Source organism: Artemia sp. Qi Xiang Cuo, chromosome 3 (assembly GCF_049724085.1).
Source record: "Artemia sp. Qi Xiang Cuo chromosome 3, ASM4972408v1, whole genome shotgun sequence".
Classification (NCBI taxonomy): domain Eukaryota; kingdom Metazoa; phylum Arthropoda; class Branchiopoda; order Anostraca; family Artemiidae; genus Artemia; species Artemia sp. Qi Xiang Cuo.
The window spans coordinates 52010641-52030272 of NC_142796.1; the positions used below are offsets into that span (position 1 = coordinate 52010641).

Genomic DNA, 19632 nt, shown 5'->3' on the forward strand with positions numbered 1-19632 from the left:
GCACGCTGCAGTTTCTGTTAAAAAGCCAGCTTATCACTCGCACGTGTACGCTCTTAAAATGTTATAAGAAAAGTCTAGATCTGTCTAGCCCTTTAGTTTTCTTTAGCGTTTCTTAGTGAAGCCTAACATGCTGGAAAGGTGTAACGTCTTTCTAGCTAAAAACGGCCCTATTTCCTTTACAAAGCCTTCTTTTACACCAGGTTTCGACTTAAGGATTCTTTCTGGATTAACACTCGCTTGAAAGTTCCTTGTGTTGACGATTTTAAATTTTAGAGTTTGACTCAATAAAACTTATTATTTTCAATACTGTATTTCTGGAAGACAAAGAATTAGGCTCATCGAATACGAATTTTTATGCTCTTTGGCGGTTTTGCTAAACGAATTTCATAATTTGAGAGTCACAGTTTTTACAAATTTAAAATCTTTGCTCAGGCATAATGTGCACATTATTTCCACACGTCTACGATCTTCAAAAGCTAAAAAAGAATACTAATTATGCCCACCCTTAAATTAAGCTTTTGTGGGTGTTGATAAGTGGTTCAGTAATTACATCTATTTTAAGTTACTATTGTTTGTGTAGAAGTTGTGTAGAAGTTTCTAAATTTGCAGTGTCGGTGCTTGACGGTGGTACACAACATTTATTGAATATTAGCTACCTTTATTTTAAGTCGAATCGTGTTTTAGCTGCTAGTAGCTGGTGCATTACCTTTATGCTTAATCAAAATTTGAAAATTTAGTCTTGAGTCTGTAGTTCATTCAATGCTAGCTAAAATTTATCTTGAAACCTTTTTAAGCCTCATTTACTAAATGAATAAAAGGATTCTCAATCAGCCCCAAAGGAGGTTCCAAGTGAGCCACTGCACCCTCCAAAATACAATTTTCTGCTTAAGAATCTTCTTTTTTATTAATTTTTAGCACAATTTTTTGTTTTGTTTTTCTGCTGAAGAACCAAAATACTGGATTTTAATTGTAATTTAGCACAAAATTTTTGAGTAATGTTATTTATCAACAGTAGTTTTATGAAAAACATTTTAAATAACAGTTTTATTAATAGAATTTCGGGTGGATGAACAGGGGTATTATGATTAACATGAATTAAAATCGGCGCTATTTGTATTCTTGTAAAGGCCGTAATCATCTTGTAGATACCCTTGAATATACACCTATCTTATTTCCCTATTTTATAAGAGGAATCTTTTTATATTATATTTTGTTCTTACGGTTTTGTTTTTTAAATATTCTTTTTTTTAACTTTTTTATTTTTTTTTTTTTTTTTTTTATGTTTGTTTTTTTTTTGGGGAGCATTTTTTTTTTTTTTTGCTTTTTTTACTGTTCAATTATTTTCCTCGGCCAATCTACACTAGAGACTGTTCAGTAAAGAACCTACACCCAAAGGAGGCAAGATATTTATATCATGTGATTCATTACTCTCAGAGCTACCCAATCACCGAGTAAGAATTAGGATATTACTTAGACTTTTTCTTGGAAAAGGACCTAAATTTGTTTCAACAGTTTTTTAACTGATACTTGGCGTATTTTCCGCCAAAAAATCCCAAAAAACCGGATTAAAAGTGGACACTAGAGAGCATTTTCACAGTAAAAGAAGTCCTATCATGGTAGCAGTGTTAAATGTTGCCTAGTAAAGAACAAACATAAAGACGGTCAATAGAAACCCAAATTTTTAACACGTTAAAAAAGATGTATAGTGACAAAACATTTCCATTTCTAGCTGATTCATGAATGGTTACAATTATTTGATTAGTCTTAATAGTAAAAGCTTGTTGCAAAACCGAAAACAGCGAATCAGAAAACAGAAAAACAGAAACGCTCCAAAAATAGCGTCAGATCGAAACAAAAAAGTATACCATTAAATCACCATTGCCGACAACCATATCTAGGAAACTTACAGCCCCCACTTTTATCAATAAGAAAAACCTCTTTTTGTATAGGTAGCACCAAAGTGTCCTCTTACTAATATTATTTGAAAAAAACTACGTTTTCTAAAGAGTTAAAGAGGCTGAGTTACAAGGTCGAACCTTAAAACGTAAAGGGATTAGGAGGCACAGTTGGGGGGCTACCGCCCCCCAAACCCCCCACTTTCGCAGCCTTTTAATTAAAAAAAATAGGTTTTTTAAACTGAAAGTAAGGAGCGACATTAAATCTTAAAACGACCAGAAATTATTCCGTATATGAAAGGGGCTGTGCCCTCCTCAACGCCTCGCTCTTTACGCTAAAGTTTTATTGTTTAAAAAAAAGAGTTGTGAGAAAGTCAAACTTTAGCGTAAAGAGCGAGGCGTTGAGGAGGGCACAACCCCTTTCATATACGGAATAATTTCTGTTCGTTTTAAGATTTACAAAATGCGATTATCGCTGTCTCTCTGCGACCGCTACGACCGGAAATCGCTTGCGGGCTCTTATAGGAAAACGAGCCCGCGTTTTCGCGGGCTCTTATAGGAAAACGATAAGAGCCCGCTTATAGCGGGTTCTTATAGGAAAACGAGGTTTTTCGTAAATGTAAATTCGGGGGATAATTTTTTAGACCTGAAAATATCAAAAGGCCCTAACAGGTCGAATTCTGCTTCGAATGAGTCCTCATTCACCCGGATCAGTTGCCAACTGTGGCCTGTAGGCGTGGCTAAGAAAAAAAATTTGAACTTTAAGTGGCTATATTTGGCTATAAACAGGGAAGGAGTGATCGGATTGAGCTGAAATTTCGAGGATAAGCTCCCGGGCCCTAGGAAAGCTTAACCTCTAAATTTCAGCCCAATCGGACAACGTTAAAGGGGGACTGTGGTGGGAGGGTCGAAACTTCCGGCCCAGTTTACCCCATGAAGGTAAAGTCGGAGGAGGATGAAATTTTGCACGTTTCTTAGTTTCAGCTTGGGCTAAAAAATGCGATCACCGCCGTCTCTCTGCGACCTCTAGGACCTGAAATCGCTTAACATTGTGGTGGGTCGCCTCTTTATAGAGGCACAAGTGTGCCTCCTTGATACTTACTAATATCCATAGAAATAAGGGATGATCAAGATTTTTGGTTTGACTCATGACGGACACTGTCGACTGGACTTGTATGCAAAAGAGGGGACTGAATTTGCTTGGACTCACAGGCGAGCAAGTGACCTAAGCCTAATAGTCTTACCCGCTTAGAGTATCAGGCGGACTACCGTGTTTTAAAATTGACACATGACAGAGTGGATCTAGGGAAGAGAGACCAATAGTTTTGAGCTTTGAACAATAATTAATTTACCATAATGGTTTTACCTGGTTTGCTATGCAGAATTTCCCGAAAACATCCAATGACAGCTAAATTCACAGTTTCGCTAACAGATCGATAAGGATAGTTGTCAACTATTTTACTATTATAAAATGCACTAGATGCCTCGTCTAAATTTGTCTGGAATTCGGTGTTAGATAGTCTTTTCAAATTGTCGAATAATTCCTGAAATACACATTACACATATAGGACGCATATAGAGTATATTTAAGAGCCATTTAAAAATCAATTAGCATCCAAGAGCAGGACCTTGCCCGATTATACGTTCTCTTCAGAAGCACATTATTCTGTAGATCTATAACTTCTCTAAAAGACATCCATAGAAATTAAATTAAAAAGCACTTAGTTTCTAGAAAAAAATTAAAACGCCAAGTTAAAACTTAAAACAAGGAGATGGTACCATTGCAACGGGTTTATATTGTGAACCATTTCCAAGCTATTTTGGGGTTGCCTCTTTTCTGGATATAAACTAGGCTTCCGTTATCAACATTTCATTACGCCGGATTTTTGTTAAGAGGGGACTTAGTCCTAGGGGGCAGACAAAAATGAAAAGAGATTTGGGAAAGGTAGTTGGTGATAGGAGGTTGTTGGCTAAAGAGCTTAGCTTAGGAGTATAAGTTACTTAAAGAGTGGAAGCTGGCGGTAGCGTGGACAAAAAAAAATCATCAACACTATCTAGCGTTGAACGTCTCTTTTTCGGTACAATAATAAGGCAAAATTAAAGTAATTAGTGTAATTGACGAAACTAGTGTAGTAATTAGTGTCTAATCTCATTTTCCGAAAAAAAAACACAATTAAGAAGCTTTGAAGAAATGCAAAACGCTAAATGGCGTCAATTACTTTTTTTTATCAACACTAGCGCAAGTTTCGACTTTTAGAAGTTACCAATATTCATTGGTCCAAACTTCGAAAAAGCAATTCTTTTAAGGTTAAAATCTTTGTTCTTTTCTAATCCTTGTTTAGTGTTAATTTAATTTTTTTACTCTCAGTTACAGGTTTTTGTATCTATCTTATTACAGTTTATATATGCTATAGTTTTTTTTACACAATCACTAAAGTCTGATATCTGCAGGTTACACTAGTTATCTCTCCAAATTCTGTTTTACCTGGTTAAACGGTGAATGCGAAAGACCACCCCTCTTAGCCCACCACTCTTTACGCTAAAGTCGAACTTGGAGTCTTGTAAAACCACATTTTAATATGGTACATGTAGCCTTTTGGTAGTTGCTAGTGCTTTGTTAATCCCTTCTCATAATCAACACAATAGTGTCTACTACACAAAGAGGGTTATCTCCTATTCCCTCACCACTCATCATGCAGAACGGATGATCATACAATGTTGGGGGAGGTTTTCTTTAGTCGCAACTTCCGAGATCTAGTCCCCTGTATAAGTAAAAAAATAAATAAATAAATAAAACTGATCGGAGGGCACCCAACCATCCTTTCTTCGCCCACTGTGTCCCGCAGGCACCCCTACACGACAGTGAATCAAAATTTCAAACAAACCTTTTTGACCAGAATAGTTGAAAAGGTCAAAAGAGCGTTTTTCAGGTAAAATGATGCAAACATGTGACGCAAGTCATGCAAATAGCCCATTTCAAAACGAAGCCTTCACATATGACGCCACCCTCTCTACTCAAACTTCGAAGATACTCGCATTTTGTACCTTTGCCACCTCTTGATTATTCAAATTATTTAGAGAACGGTCCAAAATAACTACATATCAACCATTAAAATTAATTGAACTGATAAATTAAGTTATAACTTGAAATTTAAGAAAATTTAGATTTACAAAAAACATCCAAAGTATAAAACAATTTGGCTCTGTGGAAAGCATCTAGCATTACAACTGCGGTGATTCCTGCTGTCACATGCTAATCTTGCCATGACTACTTCTACTACCGCTACTCAAATCAAGACTATTCCAAAAATAATCGTTCTTAACCTAAGTATTCCCAGTACGACAGCAGCCCCTTCTACAATTAATCTTACCATGACAGCTCTATCCCGACTACTCCCTGGCAGAACTACTACTATAACGTATCTAGTCTTAATTAACAACAACTACTATCAACTGCCACAACTTCTGGTACTACCATAACTGATCCTAGCAGGCCGAATTCTTCCACCGCTACTTGGATCATGGCTACTCCCAAAGCAGCCGTCCCCATTATAAAAAATACGAACGCGGCTCCTAATCTTTATGCAATCGTTAAAACGATTTACCTACCACACCAGCTCTTATACCAACTACTGTCATCCTGTCTCTACAATCAACTAGAATTAACTACTATCAACTGCCACAACTCGTGCTGCTACCAAACCTACCCCTACGACAACTACTTCTACCACCGCTACTCAAATCATGACTACTCCGAAAACGACGGTCCACAAATATTGTTAACACGACTCCAAATCTTTCTATAATTAATCCTACGAGAACAATTCTTACCCCAAGAACACAGCAGCTCCTACTCGGACTTCTACCAACAAAACAACTATTATGGCGTTTCAAGTATTATTTAACATTTTTTTTTTACTATCACTAATCATTCTCATTAGCCATCATTACTACAATAGATATATAAAAAAAAAAAAACGTCAACATAAATAAAATTAAATATAAAAACAAAATTGTTCCACGAAAAGTAAAGAACGAATTTGAAACTTATATTTGTAGTAAAGCTGAAGTGGTTCGCTATTCCGAAATTATGTTTCTTCAACATTTTCGGATTCATCAGTAACACGATATGACATATAAAAATTTCTTATGCTAAAATTTCTTACAGTCGTGAGAGATTCAGTCAACCGGTTTTTGGTCTGCTTTATGCCAGTTTTTGTTCATCCTCGGTAAATTATCTTAGCGGAGTTTTTAATATTTTCAGCGGGAAAAAAAGATCTTAAATTTCTGCAATTAAGTTATCTAAACACAATAAATTCGTTATGTATTTACCACGATAATTTATTACTACAAAAATTGTAAATCTACTACTGCTACTACTACTACTAACAACTCAGTGCAGCACCAAGCCACCTGAGGCCAACACAGCTATGCACGCTCCTACTCCACCCCATTCTATCCAAAACCTTCTTCTTTACACCCTCCCAGAAAGTTCCCATTTCCCTTTAATCTTTCCTTACCACATCCTCCCAACCCAACCAGGGACGGACTGCTTTTCTTTTGGCACTAGACGGTTGGCGGAAAAGGAGATATTTTGGTAGAACCTACCTTAGTCATCTCAACCTTTCTCTTATTATAGCCCTAGAAAGCGAGATTGAGCCACACTTTTCGTACAGCTTACCGTATGAATACGGTCAGTCAATCGGGGACCCAAAATAATCCGTAGGTAATTTCTCTGGAAAACATCTAGCGAATCTTCCTGCGTTTTTCGGAACACCCATGCTTCGGAACCAAGCTTGACAACTGCCATGACTGTAGCTTCTAATATTCTAATCTTTATTTGCAGACTTATCTTCTTATCCTTCCAAACTTTTTTCAACTGTGAAAAGACAACCTGGGCCTTGGCTATTCTACTTTTAATATCTTCACTGCACCCGCCGTCTTTACTAATAACACTACCTAGGTAAGTGAAGCTGTCCGCTTGATCGATCTTCTCGTTACCCAACATCACCTTTTCATCTTTATTTATTCCTAGCCTTAGCGACTTAGTCTTCTTAACATTAATTTTCAAACCTGTTCTTGTACCCTGAATTCGTAAAACCTCCAAAAGTTCATTCATTTTGCTAACATTTTCATCTAGTGTGCTTAAATCATCAGCATAATCTAAGTCCAGAAGAGTTTTAATTCTCTATTTGATTCTATGTTCTCCCATTGCCTTTCCTTCGCTCCTTAAGACAGAGTCTATCAAAATGATCTATATAAATCGGGATAGAACACAATCCTACTTAACTCCTGATTTAATAATAAAAAAACAGCTGCTAACCTCATTTTCTACCTTAACCGCAGCAATGTGATTCTCCTACGTAGCACTAATCACTTTAATGTATTCTTCTGCTATTCCATGCAAGGATAAGGACCTTTGCTTAGGCTCTTCTATCAGCTGAATCAAACGCTTACTCATAATCTATAAAACTGAGGACTAAGGGTGTTAATCTAAGAGTAAAAATTTGGTCAACACATCCTCTACCCTTCCTGAAACCACACAATTCTTCTCTTAAAAATTTACCTACAGCATCTCTAAGTCTAAAAAGTATCATCATACTAAGTTATTTTCTACCTAGAGAAATCGGGCCAATGCCTCTATAATTACCACACTCAGTCTTATCACCTTTATTATAAAGAGGTTTAATTAGTTTTCTTAAAATCCCTTTTCAAAAAAATATTCATAATCTTCAGTAGCTTATTTCTAACCCCATAGCCATCATATTTAAGGAAATCATTTACCACACAATCAGCACCTGGGGTCTTATATTTGCTAATCCTTTTATTACTGTCATTAATTCTTCCTCGAAAAATAAATCTCCCTTCACATCCAAAGTGTCATAAACATTTTCATTCTTCTCTATATCTTTTCTTGTAACTCTATCCCAGTTCAGGACATTCTCAAAATGTTCTGCTCGTCTCTCTTTAACTCTTTCCTTATCACTAATTGTGGCCGTGTTCCTGTCTTTAACTGGGACAAGTTCAGATTGATTATTCCCTCTCAATTTATTAACATACCAGTACAATATTTTACTATTATGCCGTCTGGCTGCATCTTGCAGATCTTCGGCAATTTTATCCATGGCCTCTACTTCACACCTTCTTAGTTCAAATTTTAATGTCTTCTCCACTTTCTTTACACTCATCTTATTTCCATATGATCTATCATTCAAATAATTCTTGTAAAAGCCCCTCCTCCTATCTATTAAACATAAAGCATTTTCACCAATATTCCTAGCTGCGTTCCTAACTTTTTCCCTAAGACGCCATCAGTGACTTCACAAACTATTTTCCTAAAATTATTCCATCCATTTTTACATTGTCAAATTCTAAACTCTCCAGTTCCGCATTTATTTGTTCCTAGAAAGTGTCTCTCAAATTTATCTTGGAGTCTACCAACGTCATAGCTTCCTGAAAGGTAGTTACCCTTCCAAAATTTCATCTCTAGTTTAACCCAAGACACAACTAGATTGCTATGCTTACTTTTAAAATCAATAACAGCACTGCTATTTACCCTAGTATCTTGTATTGATCCTGCCAGTCTCCAGTCTACAATAAAATAATCAATAAAGTTAGCTGTCTTACCATCATGTGAATACCATGTTAACTTATGGGACACTTTATGACCAGATACTGTATTGATTATAAATAGATTGTTATACCTACAAAATTGCCAACACCAAACACCAAATTTTCCGTACACCAAATTTACCTAGGCTAGGATACCATCTATCTCTATTTCTATCGACCTGGGCGTTAAAATCTCTTAATAAAAATACCATATTTCTATTTGGACCCTGTCCCAGTAGAAATTTGTTTCTGTACCTGTAAGTAAAATTCATCTGAAACTACTATCTTTGTCAGTCGGTTCTACAGGGGCACATACTATTATTACTGATACCCTGCACTTTTTAGTCATAAAATGAGGGACTAGCATTCTATTAATACCCTCCCAACCTAAACAAGACTTGGCAGCTTCTTTATTCATGAACTGCCCTACTCCCTGTCTATATACCCCATCCTTCCTGTTTCAGTAAGTAAATTCTATATCATCTAATTTCATGTTTCCTACCCCTAAGTTATGAGTTTCTGAAACTCATAATAAGTACAGTTCAAATCGTTTGAATTCGTCAGTCAAAATTTCGATACGATAGTTATTTTTTAAGATTGTATCATTCCCAATTGCAACTTTCATATTCTTTAAATCATTGAAATTATTTTGGTATCAGGAAAATCCATGGTCCCAGAACCAGTGCAGGACGGGGACCAACACATCTTTTCAGCTGTACACAGAAGCGCTTAAGTACGAGATCTTGCACAGACAATCTCAAGCCTATTACCTCAAACTCATTATACATTCACGCCTACTGATATTATGCTACTACGGAGAGGTAACCTATAATAGGAAGAAGTTATTCAGCCCAAAAAATTGCAAATCGATACCCCCTTTGAAACATCCGTACCTGGTGACAGTGATTCTACTATGTCGGATTTTTCCGACATTATCGGATTTTTGGCCCTCTTGTCGGACAAAAAAAAAATTGTGTCAGACGTCAGAATTTTGTCAGATTTGTAGTAAAAAACGAATATTGGTTGGATTTTTATTTGTTCTATGTTTTTTTTTTTTTTACTGAAGAAGGATTTTCACCCTAGGGAAACGGTGGACCGTTCTCTTAGTTATTCAAACAAGACAAGTATACCTCCTTGATATGGTTAAGTGTTGTGATGGGAAAGCAGAAACCATTTTAAACCTTGTTTGCGATGTTCTTCAAGATAAAAAATATACCTACAGAGAAATGGATTGGATTCTGTGCAGACACACGTAATACTATGTTTGAATGTGATAACACACACTCGGTTGTGAGCAGAATCAAAGACAAATTCCCATCTGTGATAAGTATCAAGGGCAGCAGTCATTCAATTCATTTAGTTGCTTCTTATGCTTACAAATAATTGCCAAAGGTATTGGAAGATCTTTGTTGCACAGTATACAATACCTTTAGCATGAGTGCCAAAAGCCGCTCTGAGTTCGAATTCCACCAGAAGTTTACAGACACCCCAGTCCTGAATTTGCTTGCCCCGGATCAAACATGTTGGCTGTCTCTTCGGATGTGTGTTGAGCGACTATTGCATAATTGGGATGCGCTTAGTAGCTCCTTTTAAAGAGTAGCAGCTGATGATCCAACTCACGCGAATGACAGTGTATCGCAAGCCCTAAAAAATCCACTGTTTCAGATTCAACTTGAGTTCCAGCTTTATATGCTGGAGCTGTTTACAGATTTTAATCCTCCTTTCCAATGTGAAAAACCTTTGCTTCACAAAATAAAATTAGAGGTGGAGATACTTCAAAGAAATCTGACCATGAATCTCATGAAGACTAGCTACATTAGATAATCCTCGTCATTGATTCTCGACCCTCACAAAGCAAGTGAATACCTTCCAGCTGAAGATGTTGGCAACTCACGAGTCTCTTCAAACCTTCCAGTCAAATCCGAGTACAAAAGAAGATGAACGTAAAGTGAAAGTCATATACGAATGTGCTCGTAAGTTATATGTGGAGGCGGTGAAGCAAATCAAGCAGCGATTCTCGTTTGAAGAAAAATTGTTTACGTTTTGTGAGACCCTTGACCCTACGAAAGCTTTGGATATAGGTGCAATTGGTCTTCTGCAAAAGATTCTACAGAGATACAGTGCACCGCCGTGGGATGGCGGAGTTTATTGCTTTTTGATCTTCTAAATTTGACATATGTCTGTGATTTTTGGCGTGACATGACTTCTATAAAAAACACCAAATGGTACCCAGAGGTTCTCTAACGTAATCAGCATTGTCCAATACCTATAGACCTTGCCATTCTCGAACTTTGTTGCAGAGCGGTTCTTGCAACCTTGAAAGATATTAAAACAGATCATAGAAACTCGCTCAAAAGTGTGATCCTTACCTCAATTAGGCAGGCCAAGTTTGGCATGAAAAGAAAAAGAAATGTGTCCCATGATTTAGAGGTCGGTGCCTCCCTTTTAAAACTACTCAAAACTGTAAAAGCCAACGCGACGGCTGAGTAGTGCGTTCAGTGTAGTTAAAAAGTGCTAATAAGAAAGAAAAAAATGATGAGTTTGTTTTGTATATGAGGAAAAAAAGGATTTTATATGAATTTTTTAAAATATGAGGTGAAAAAGAATAAAAGTTAGTGGGAATACGGTGCAGATTTTTCGGTTGGAGTCAGAAATTTGTTGGATTTTAGACCAGTGTGATATCGGAAAAATGTCAGATTTTCTGTGGTCGAGTGTCGGAATTTTCAGACTTTTTAAATAGACCGATCAGAAATTTGGTAGGAACAAAGTGGAAGCACTGCCTGGTGAGATTTATGGTAAAGAAGCCACCCCTAGTATTTGGTTCAAATGAGCTAGCCCATAGGTTTTTCTACTTTTATAAGGGTTAGTTTGTTTTTGTTGTTATTGATCTGTCTTTATTCACTTATCTTTTTATTGAAAACGTGTTATAGAGCAAGCACTGTATACAACAGAAAAGAACACAAATAAAATAGAGAAAAGAAAACACAAAAAGAAACAGATTTGAACACAAAAAAAAACTTATTTATTAGTTGAAATACTAATTTAAACAAATTTATCTTCTGTCTCTTTTTTTCCCTTTCCTTTTTTCTTTTTGTTACTCCACGGTGCGTTGTACTACTTATAAGTTATAAACAAATTAATCAAATTAATAGAAATTAGCTTATATAAGACGTCAAACTTGAAATGAAAAGAGAGTTATATGAATGAAGAAGTTGAATATAAATTAAACAAAAATTATCATGAACGAAAACTAAAACTTAAAACGAATAGAAATTATCACATATAAGTGTAGCGCTGTCATTCCCCCCCCCCCTCAACCCGACCCCCTCAAATATATAAAAAATACTTAAAATAGTTTATGCATCCCTGAATACAAATAGAGTAGAATATTCTTCTTTGTTTTGTTTTTCAAACATGGTAGTCAAAGTCAAAAACTACTCGTCCATGACTTTTATTTTTAATTTCCAGGTTTTTTAATATAAATATTTTTGCAACATTCAACTCTTTAAGATAGAACTGTCACACATTTTTAACAATCGATTTCAAAGATACAACTAGTTTTCACTTAAGTTTAATCAATTGGCTAAACAAAGCTTTCCATTTAAGCAATCTATTGAATTTTCATCAAAGTGCAAATGATACTCTAGCCTTTCCGGTCGTGTAAGTGGAGCAACAAAAATTGGTAGCATGGTAAAGAAATTGGTAACAAAATACATTTTGTGGCGTTTTGTAAAAAAAAAAATCAAAAATCAAAATACAGCTCAAAACTCTATGAAAAAAAGTGTTTTCGGTATTAATTTTCAGTAACGATATCATTCGGAATTGATTACCAAATCCGGTATTTATTTAACACTGAGTTTTTTTAAGTTCTATTCAGTTATATGAAATTTTACCCCACTTACATTTAAAATAAAATTTAATTTTGAATCTTTCTCTGAATGTAACTATTTTGTTAACGCGTCGATACTAAATCGTTATAGATTCGGTATGGAATATGGGAGTTGAGAAAACCAAAATCCAAGTCACATCAAGCCCCCCCCTCCCCCAAAAAAAAACAGCAGCTTTTCTATAATAAACTATGTTTGCACGATGGAAAAATCGTAAGGAATCAATCTAACTCTATCAGATGTTGCAGAAAATAGTAGTAAAATTGAACTTCACCTTTAATTGACCATCTGATATTGAAATCGAGGTGGATGGATCTCTAGGAACCGTCAAAGCCACGTATTGGTTAAAACTAGAGCCCAGCTTGCAAAAGAAATGGGTTCGGAAATCCATTTGCTTATTCTCCACGCTACAAAGACAATTGAGGACGATAAATCGATTATAAAAATAAAAAGAAGAAAACAAACTTCGCATCATCATTCTAAATCTATATAAATATTTTTAATTTTAGTAGCTGTCTTGGTCAAAATTGTAAAATGAAAACAATTATTGTTTAGTAGCTATTTTTCATTTTTCTTGGGAGCGGGGGTTCCTTTTCCCAATTCGCTTATTTCTTGGGCTTTATACTATTTTCAGGCATGTTACTTATAAAATTAACTATCTAGAGAAAAGAGCTTAGCTTTTAATATATTAAACCACAGTTTTTGAAATATGTTCAAGACCGGTGGCATTATCTTCTAATTAGCTAATTTACTATGACAGCGCTATAATTTGCAGTTTTGGACTATAATTTGCACTTTATTATCAAATAAGTACTAAACGATAAATTATTATTAATTTATGTGTTACATTCAATACCATTTATTTCATATATAATATACAACTACTACTAAAAACTCATCGAAGCACCGAGCCTTCTGAGGCCAGCACAGCTACGCACCATCCTCCTTCATCCCAATCTATTAAAAGCCTCTCTCTTTACACCCTACCAGGAAGTACCCATTTCTCTTAAATTTTTCTTTAAGACACCCACCCCAACAGCGGACGACCTACTTTCTGTTTAGTCCTAGACGGTTGGCCTAAAAGGACAATCTTTGGCAATATGTCAGCCTTCATCCGCAGATTGTGCCCTGGCCATATCAACCTTTCTCTCATAATGGTCATACAAAGCGCGATTGAACCAAACTTTTGTACAGCCTACTATTTGAAATACGGTCAGTCAGTCAGGTGCCCACAAACAATCCATATGCAATTTCTCTGGAGAACATCTAGCGAATCTTCCTCCGTTTTTCAGAACCCTATTCGACCATTATCATCACTGTAGCTTCCAATATTCTAATCTTGGTTTATATGACTATAACAAAGTGATTCCCTACCCTACGCACATTTTTGCGGCATCTAGGCACAATTTAGCGGCGTTCCTATCCAAATCGTGCCTAAACACGTGTCTGACCAGACATCTGGAGCCCATTTCACTCCTGTTGACACATAAACTTCCTTGCTTGGTTATACAAGTCACAGCTAAGCATACAGTTTAGAGTCTTAGGCTCTGTGATTAACCTTTGAAATTCTGCCCATCCTGAGGCTATTGTTTACCTATAATTAGCATCTTTCCTTAAAAACGATGATCGCAATTAAAAATGAGGTACTTGTGTATTATATAATATAAAATCGAGAACTTTTATCACGAATAACGCGAACATGAGACAAGAAACTGGTCAAGCAACTTCTTTATACCAGACAATTAGCTTTGGCTCGGTTGGAAAATAAATTGTAGCTATATTTTATTTAAGTCTTTAGTTGGTATTTTGGTTAGGTTAGATTAGAATAGGTTTGTTTAGGTTACGTATTTAATATATGCTATGCTTTAACCCCCCTTCCCAACCTAATGTGCAAATATATAGCCAAAATTTGTTTTTAAACTATTATATTTTCATCATATTTTTGCTTTATTTCATTACTATTCACTAAACTTCACTTTTCGAGTGTGTATTATATAGTACACAAGTACCATATCTGACTGTCGGCGAAGACATTTAAATGGAGTGACATACACCCACTTCCCCCTCCTTGACCGACTTCTGTCAGAGAGAATCACACGTGCTAAATTACTCTCTGTTGTGCATTTAGGTATATAGAGGGATTGCACTTTCCTACAATCCTGTTGAAGTTTCTATCATTCCCAAGCCCCCTCTTTACGGGCGTGAACCCAGAATTTTTTCCTCAGGGAGGTTGGGATGTCTGGGTGGGGTGAAAAATTTTTCGGTGTGGGGGAAATAAAAACGCAATTTCATTTGATAATTTGAGTAAAAAGTTCCGGAAAATTCAAGAAAATTTACATAAAAAAAATTAGGGGGATCCCTCCTCCCCTCCCCCCCCCCTTGTACATGTTTCAGTCCTCTTCATCCCTATCTTGACCTTCTTCTAACAGAAAGTTTACTAAAGTCATAGTCAATTTAAAAGACATGTGATATATTATCACTTCTCACCCCAAAACTCCCTCTGAACCTTCTTTTAGTCGAATATTATTTTGGAATCAGCGTAAAAATCTAAGTGAGTATGTCAAATTTAATTTAAATCAGTGCAGTATTAAAGAATCAAAATTATTCTATTTTGAAAGCATGGATTTTTAGTTGTCTAGGTTAGTTCCCAAGAAAAGAACTTCATGCAAATAGCATGGAATGACAAAATTAACTCAATGACAATATAACATCCAGTTTGAGTACCCTTGCTTCAATGGCATTACTGAGAGCCCTTGTAGCTATTTGAATAACTCACTAATATGGAGTTAGACAGACCAAAATACTGGAAAACTATATACTAGCTAAAAAATCTTTCGACATAAAAAAAAGTAGCGTAAATTTTTTTGTGAGGACTGGAGAAGAATATTTAAAACAACCTCATATCCCTATATATCTCAAGATCACCCCACACTCAACTACTACTTGGTTACTTACGATTAGATCTTCCGTTAGTGCCTGCTCAAATAATCCGAAACAATGATACAGAAAAATTAATGAGATATGCGGAAAAAAAACCTTCTGAACTTAATTCTCATCTCCCTAATAAGATCGCCAACGATCTAAACTTGTATCTTGCTTTGATTGTCCAAAGTCTCCCCCTTTACTGGCTCATGTCCAACTGATCCCCCAGTACCTCCTTCCCTTTGATTTCTCCCTCTGATGTTATAAATAAAATCCTAAAGCTTAGAAAGTCAAGCACTTGCCACTTCGACACCCCCATTGAACCATTATCTAGTATTTTCAACCAAATCATAAAATTTGGCAAATTCCCAAGTTGCTGGAAACTAGGTTTTATGACACCCTTCCCAAAGAAATCTACTAATCTGACTTTCGACGTCCGACAGATTGTTAATTTAAGGACAGCCTCCACCGCCCATTACCTTGTGCACTTGGTACATACCACCCTTAGTGACCTAGAGAAACGCTTCTCTCACTTCTCGAGAGAATCAATCAGTAAGAATAAATTGCCAATTTCTGCAGATACAAACCGGTTAAAATTGTTAATTCAATAAAATTGGCAAATTTAGCTCATTAATGAGGAGAAAACTGACCTTGAGGAACTTCCGAAAGCAGAGACATCTACACTGGAGACCGAACTAGATGATAGAGTTCTCTTCACATTCTTCAAATTTTTTTCCTGAAGTCTATCCGACAGTCCTCCATAATTGGGCTTCATTTTTGGATAAAGGAGCTCTAGAAGCGGAGAGTCACCAGTAGAAAATCTTCCAAATGCTCTTAGATAACCAATCAGAAGGGGTGTTACGTGAATACAGAGATTGACTGGAAAAAAATTAAATAAGCTACAGATCAAGGAAATCACAGAATTCCATAAGGCATATATAAAAAAAAAATTCCCGCAGAAACATGATGCAAGGTCATCAAGAAAGACAGGAAAGTCAGAACGAAATCCAATCAAAGAAGACTTTAGCAAAAAGTCTGCGTAAAAAAGACGGAGGGCTACTAAACAGACTGAGAAGACAGGAAAAGACCTATGAAGGGAGACTGAAATTCTGCATAACATAAGATACATAGTTATCACAAAAGTCAAGAAAAATCCTATAAGGGAAGACAGTAAAAATTCCTCATAAAATGAATCAGTTCATTTTCCGCCTCATATTGGGCATTAGAAGAGACTTCTACGTTCCTATTGGTATATCGCGCATATATTATCATATTTCTGTTTTGAGTGAGAGAGAATAATAATTTATTAGGGAAAAACAAGAAGCAAAATATATTTTTTAAAAAAGGATGGTCATTAGGCTCTAGGGAGCCTATGCAGCTAGAATAAGAAAAAAAATTCATTGTAGAACAAGCAAGATAAAAAAAAACATACAAAAAAGTTAAGATGAACAAACACATACAGAGTTATATAATTGTTAAATTTCTACTAAACCTTACAATTCATAAACTATATTCACTAGGGAGTATGCAAAAATCGATCAGAACATAACCTTGACTTAAAACTATCCAAAAAAGAAAAAATATTTTCCCCTGTCTCATTTCAAATATTATACCCGTTTCTATAAATTTCATCGTTTTATTTCAAAATAAAATGTTTATGTATATAAATGTTACTTTCTGCAGTAAACAAAATTACGAACAAATGAACTGTTATCTACAGAACTGTTTTGTACCTAATATCACAATGAAGAGTAGGAATGGAAAACAGAAATAAGAAAACAGAAACAGAATGGAAAACAAAAATAAAGCAGTCGGCAATACAAGTGCAAGAAATGACATCCTAAGCTTGGTTTGGTATTTGGAAGTTGAAACTAACAACTTAGAAATTTTTAAGATTAAAAGAAAGGTAAAAAGATTAAAGAAAGGTACGCAAAAATTAGAACATTCTCAAAGCATAGTTTATGCAAAAGCTACTTGAAATTCATACAAATTCGTAAAGGTTTCGATTATTCATCCTTAGGAGATGTGTACATGAACATAATCTCGGAAGTGATGGAAGGACCTATGTTTACAATTTGACCTTGAAAGCATCTTAATTTTGTTATCAAAAAGAAAGAGAGACTTTACTTTCTTATAATTCCTTGGTTAAAAAATATACTTTAGTTTCATTGGTTAACGTTTACTTTAGTTTCTCTGGTGGACTTCTGTCAATCACATTATTTAGTCACTCAGTATTCATTATTTATCATTCAATCAGGCCAATCAAATTATTCCTTCATGGCACGTCATACACAGAAGCCACATAATCCCACCTTTCTAAAATCTGATTGGTTGATGTGTGAAATTTTCAGCCAATAAAAAAAAAATCAAAATTCCAGCTGACTGGTTCTCTACTATGGAGACCTCTAAGCCAATAAAATGAAAAGTTTTTGAGTCACAAGATTTCTGACAATTAAACTCTCTGTCTCTCTAATCTGTAATTGTATGATCAGAATTATTCAAATTAGGTTCAGTTCTTTTATATTTTTTTTAGGTTCTTGTTGTCTTATTCCAATAATACTCCAGACGAGTACAGTACCAGACGATTGATGCAAGTCACAACAATGAAACTGACAGTGCCACAACACAACACTCGCATGACACTCTAATTAGTGCAGCTATACGCTGAGTCATTACAAATCGCGGAACGCAGTTGACACGTTACAATACTAAACAAGACAAGCTTACAACAGCTCTTAGAATCTAGAGGAGAAGAACACCCAGCAATAATTTTGGGTTGTCAATACATGTGTGTCATTGCATTTTATGTCTTATCATGGGCGGCTAGTTATCACAACGGTTGTAACTTTTGTTTGAAATACAATAATACGATCTAATCTTCTCGCGTCCCCAATACATCCCTACGATTTCATTTTGGTTACTTCTAAATCTTTAAAGCACCAAGAACATCAAAATCAAAACATTAGGTCTAGTCATGCCTGAAAATCTGTTCTTTATTATCTCAAAATCCTGAAGCTTTTAGGTACCCGAAGACAATTGCATTTTCAAAGAGAAAGCTACGCACGATGTCTGGTGTCACATGTTTATAGCTTATTTTTGCTGAAATTTTTGCCCATGTTTCCTTTTTTGGCATTAGTCTACAATTGGGTCTATTGAAAAGGAAATATGTCAAGAAAACAATTCTTAAATTATAATATGCAGAAAAGTTGGAGCTACACATTCTGAGGACACTTCCACTACACTTTAGCCCCCTCCCCCCCTAATTTGCAAATATATGCACCAAGTTATATATTTCCCATGTGTTTTGCCACTGTGTCACTCTTGTTTCAACCATGTACCCGTAAACTGAATCAACGTTGACGAAATCAAGGAACAGAAAAACACATGGGAAAGATATAAATTGGGCTATACGTTTGCGCATTAGGGAGGGACTGTAAGGTATAGTGGAAACACTCCCAAAATCTATTAACTACAATTTTTCTACACATTATGAAGTCAGAATCGTTTTTCTAGCATGTTTCTTTCTCAATAGCCCAAATTGTAGGCTGAGGCCTTTTTTTTTAAATTTAATTCAAGCTACCACCAAAAAGTGCATAATTGCACATGGACGTTTTTTCAGAAGGAACTGAATCCCTGATTTTTCCTAATTTTTAGAGATATACACGGCTGTGGAGACTTCCGCATAACCAATTGAAACAATCTGATTTACTTTCATTGTCCTTGGAACTGTAAAGCCAATCCTAACTTAAACATAAATTAATAAAACATAAACATAATATGACTTACTCAGAAAATAAATAAGGTGCTGAATACTCTGCTTCGTTCCAATGTCATATTCAAATATACAACCCGTATAAAGTAAATTGTTACCAAGAGTTCCATGCAGTCAATTTGTTAAAAAAAAATTTATTACTATACGCATCTATTATTTGGGGTTAATCCCAGGGTTATGCAGCTCCGAGGATCCATCAATCTATCAAAATAAACTCCTACTTACAGAGGCTTTGATTATCTAGCTCATTGATGTCCGATAATGTCTTCGTCAAGGAATCTACAAGGTTTATTATCGCTTTAATGAGTACATCCAGGATACCATGTCTGGCAGATTCCAGCCTCGTAGCAATGTCACAGAGCAGAGTAGCCAGGGTGAATGCAAATTTTTCGGCTAGTGGAATCACTGCAAAAGTTAAGAAATGCAAGAAAAAAATGTGCCGTTATGATAAAAAGGCGCAAGTCCACCTCTTTCAAATTTTGAAATTAAGTAAACAAAACTTTAATATATTAGTGTACTTACCATCTGTGAGGCTAAAACCTGC

General features: G+C 35.6%; 1 protein-coding gene across 1 annotated transcript in view; it reads right to left on the reverse strand.

Moving 5' to 3' along the window:
• Pi4KIIIalpha (phosphatidylinositol 4-kinase III alpha) overlaps nucleotides 1–19632 on the reverse strand; it is a 192915-nt gene that overhangs the window by 148111 nt on the left and 25172 nt on the right. Inside the window, exons 3-6 of the mRNA XM_089086118.1 lie at nucleotides 19314–19493; nucleotides 15967–16195; nucleotides 12669–12801; nucleotides 3262–3439 (exon numbers count right to left, since the gene is read on the reverse strand). Coding sequence (XP_088942244.1) covers nucleotides 3262–3439; nucleotides 12669–12801; nucleotides 15967–16195; nucleotides 19314–19493 — 720 coding nt within the window. The remainder of the gene's footprint in view (nucleotides 1–3261; nucleotides 3440–12668; nucleotides 12802–15966; nucleotides 16196–19313; nucleotides 19494–19632) is intronic.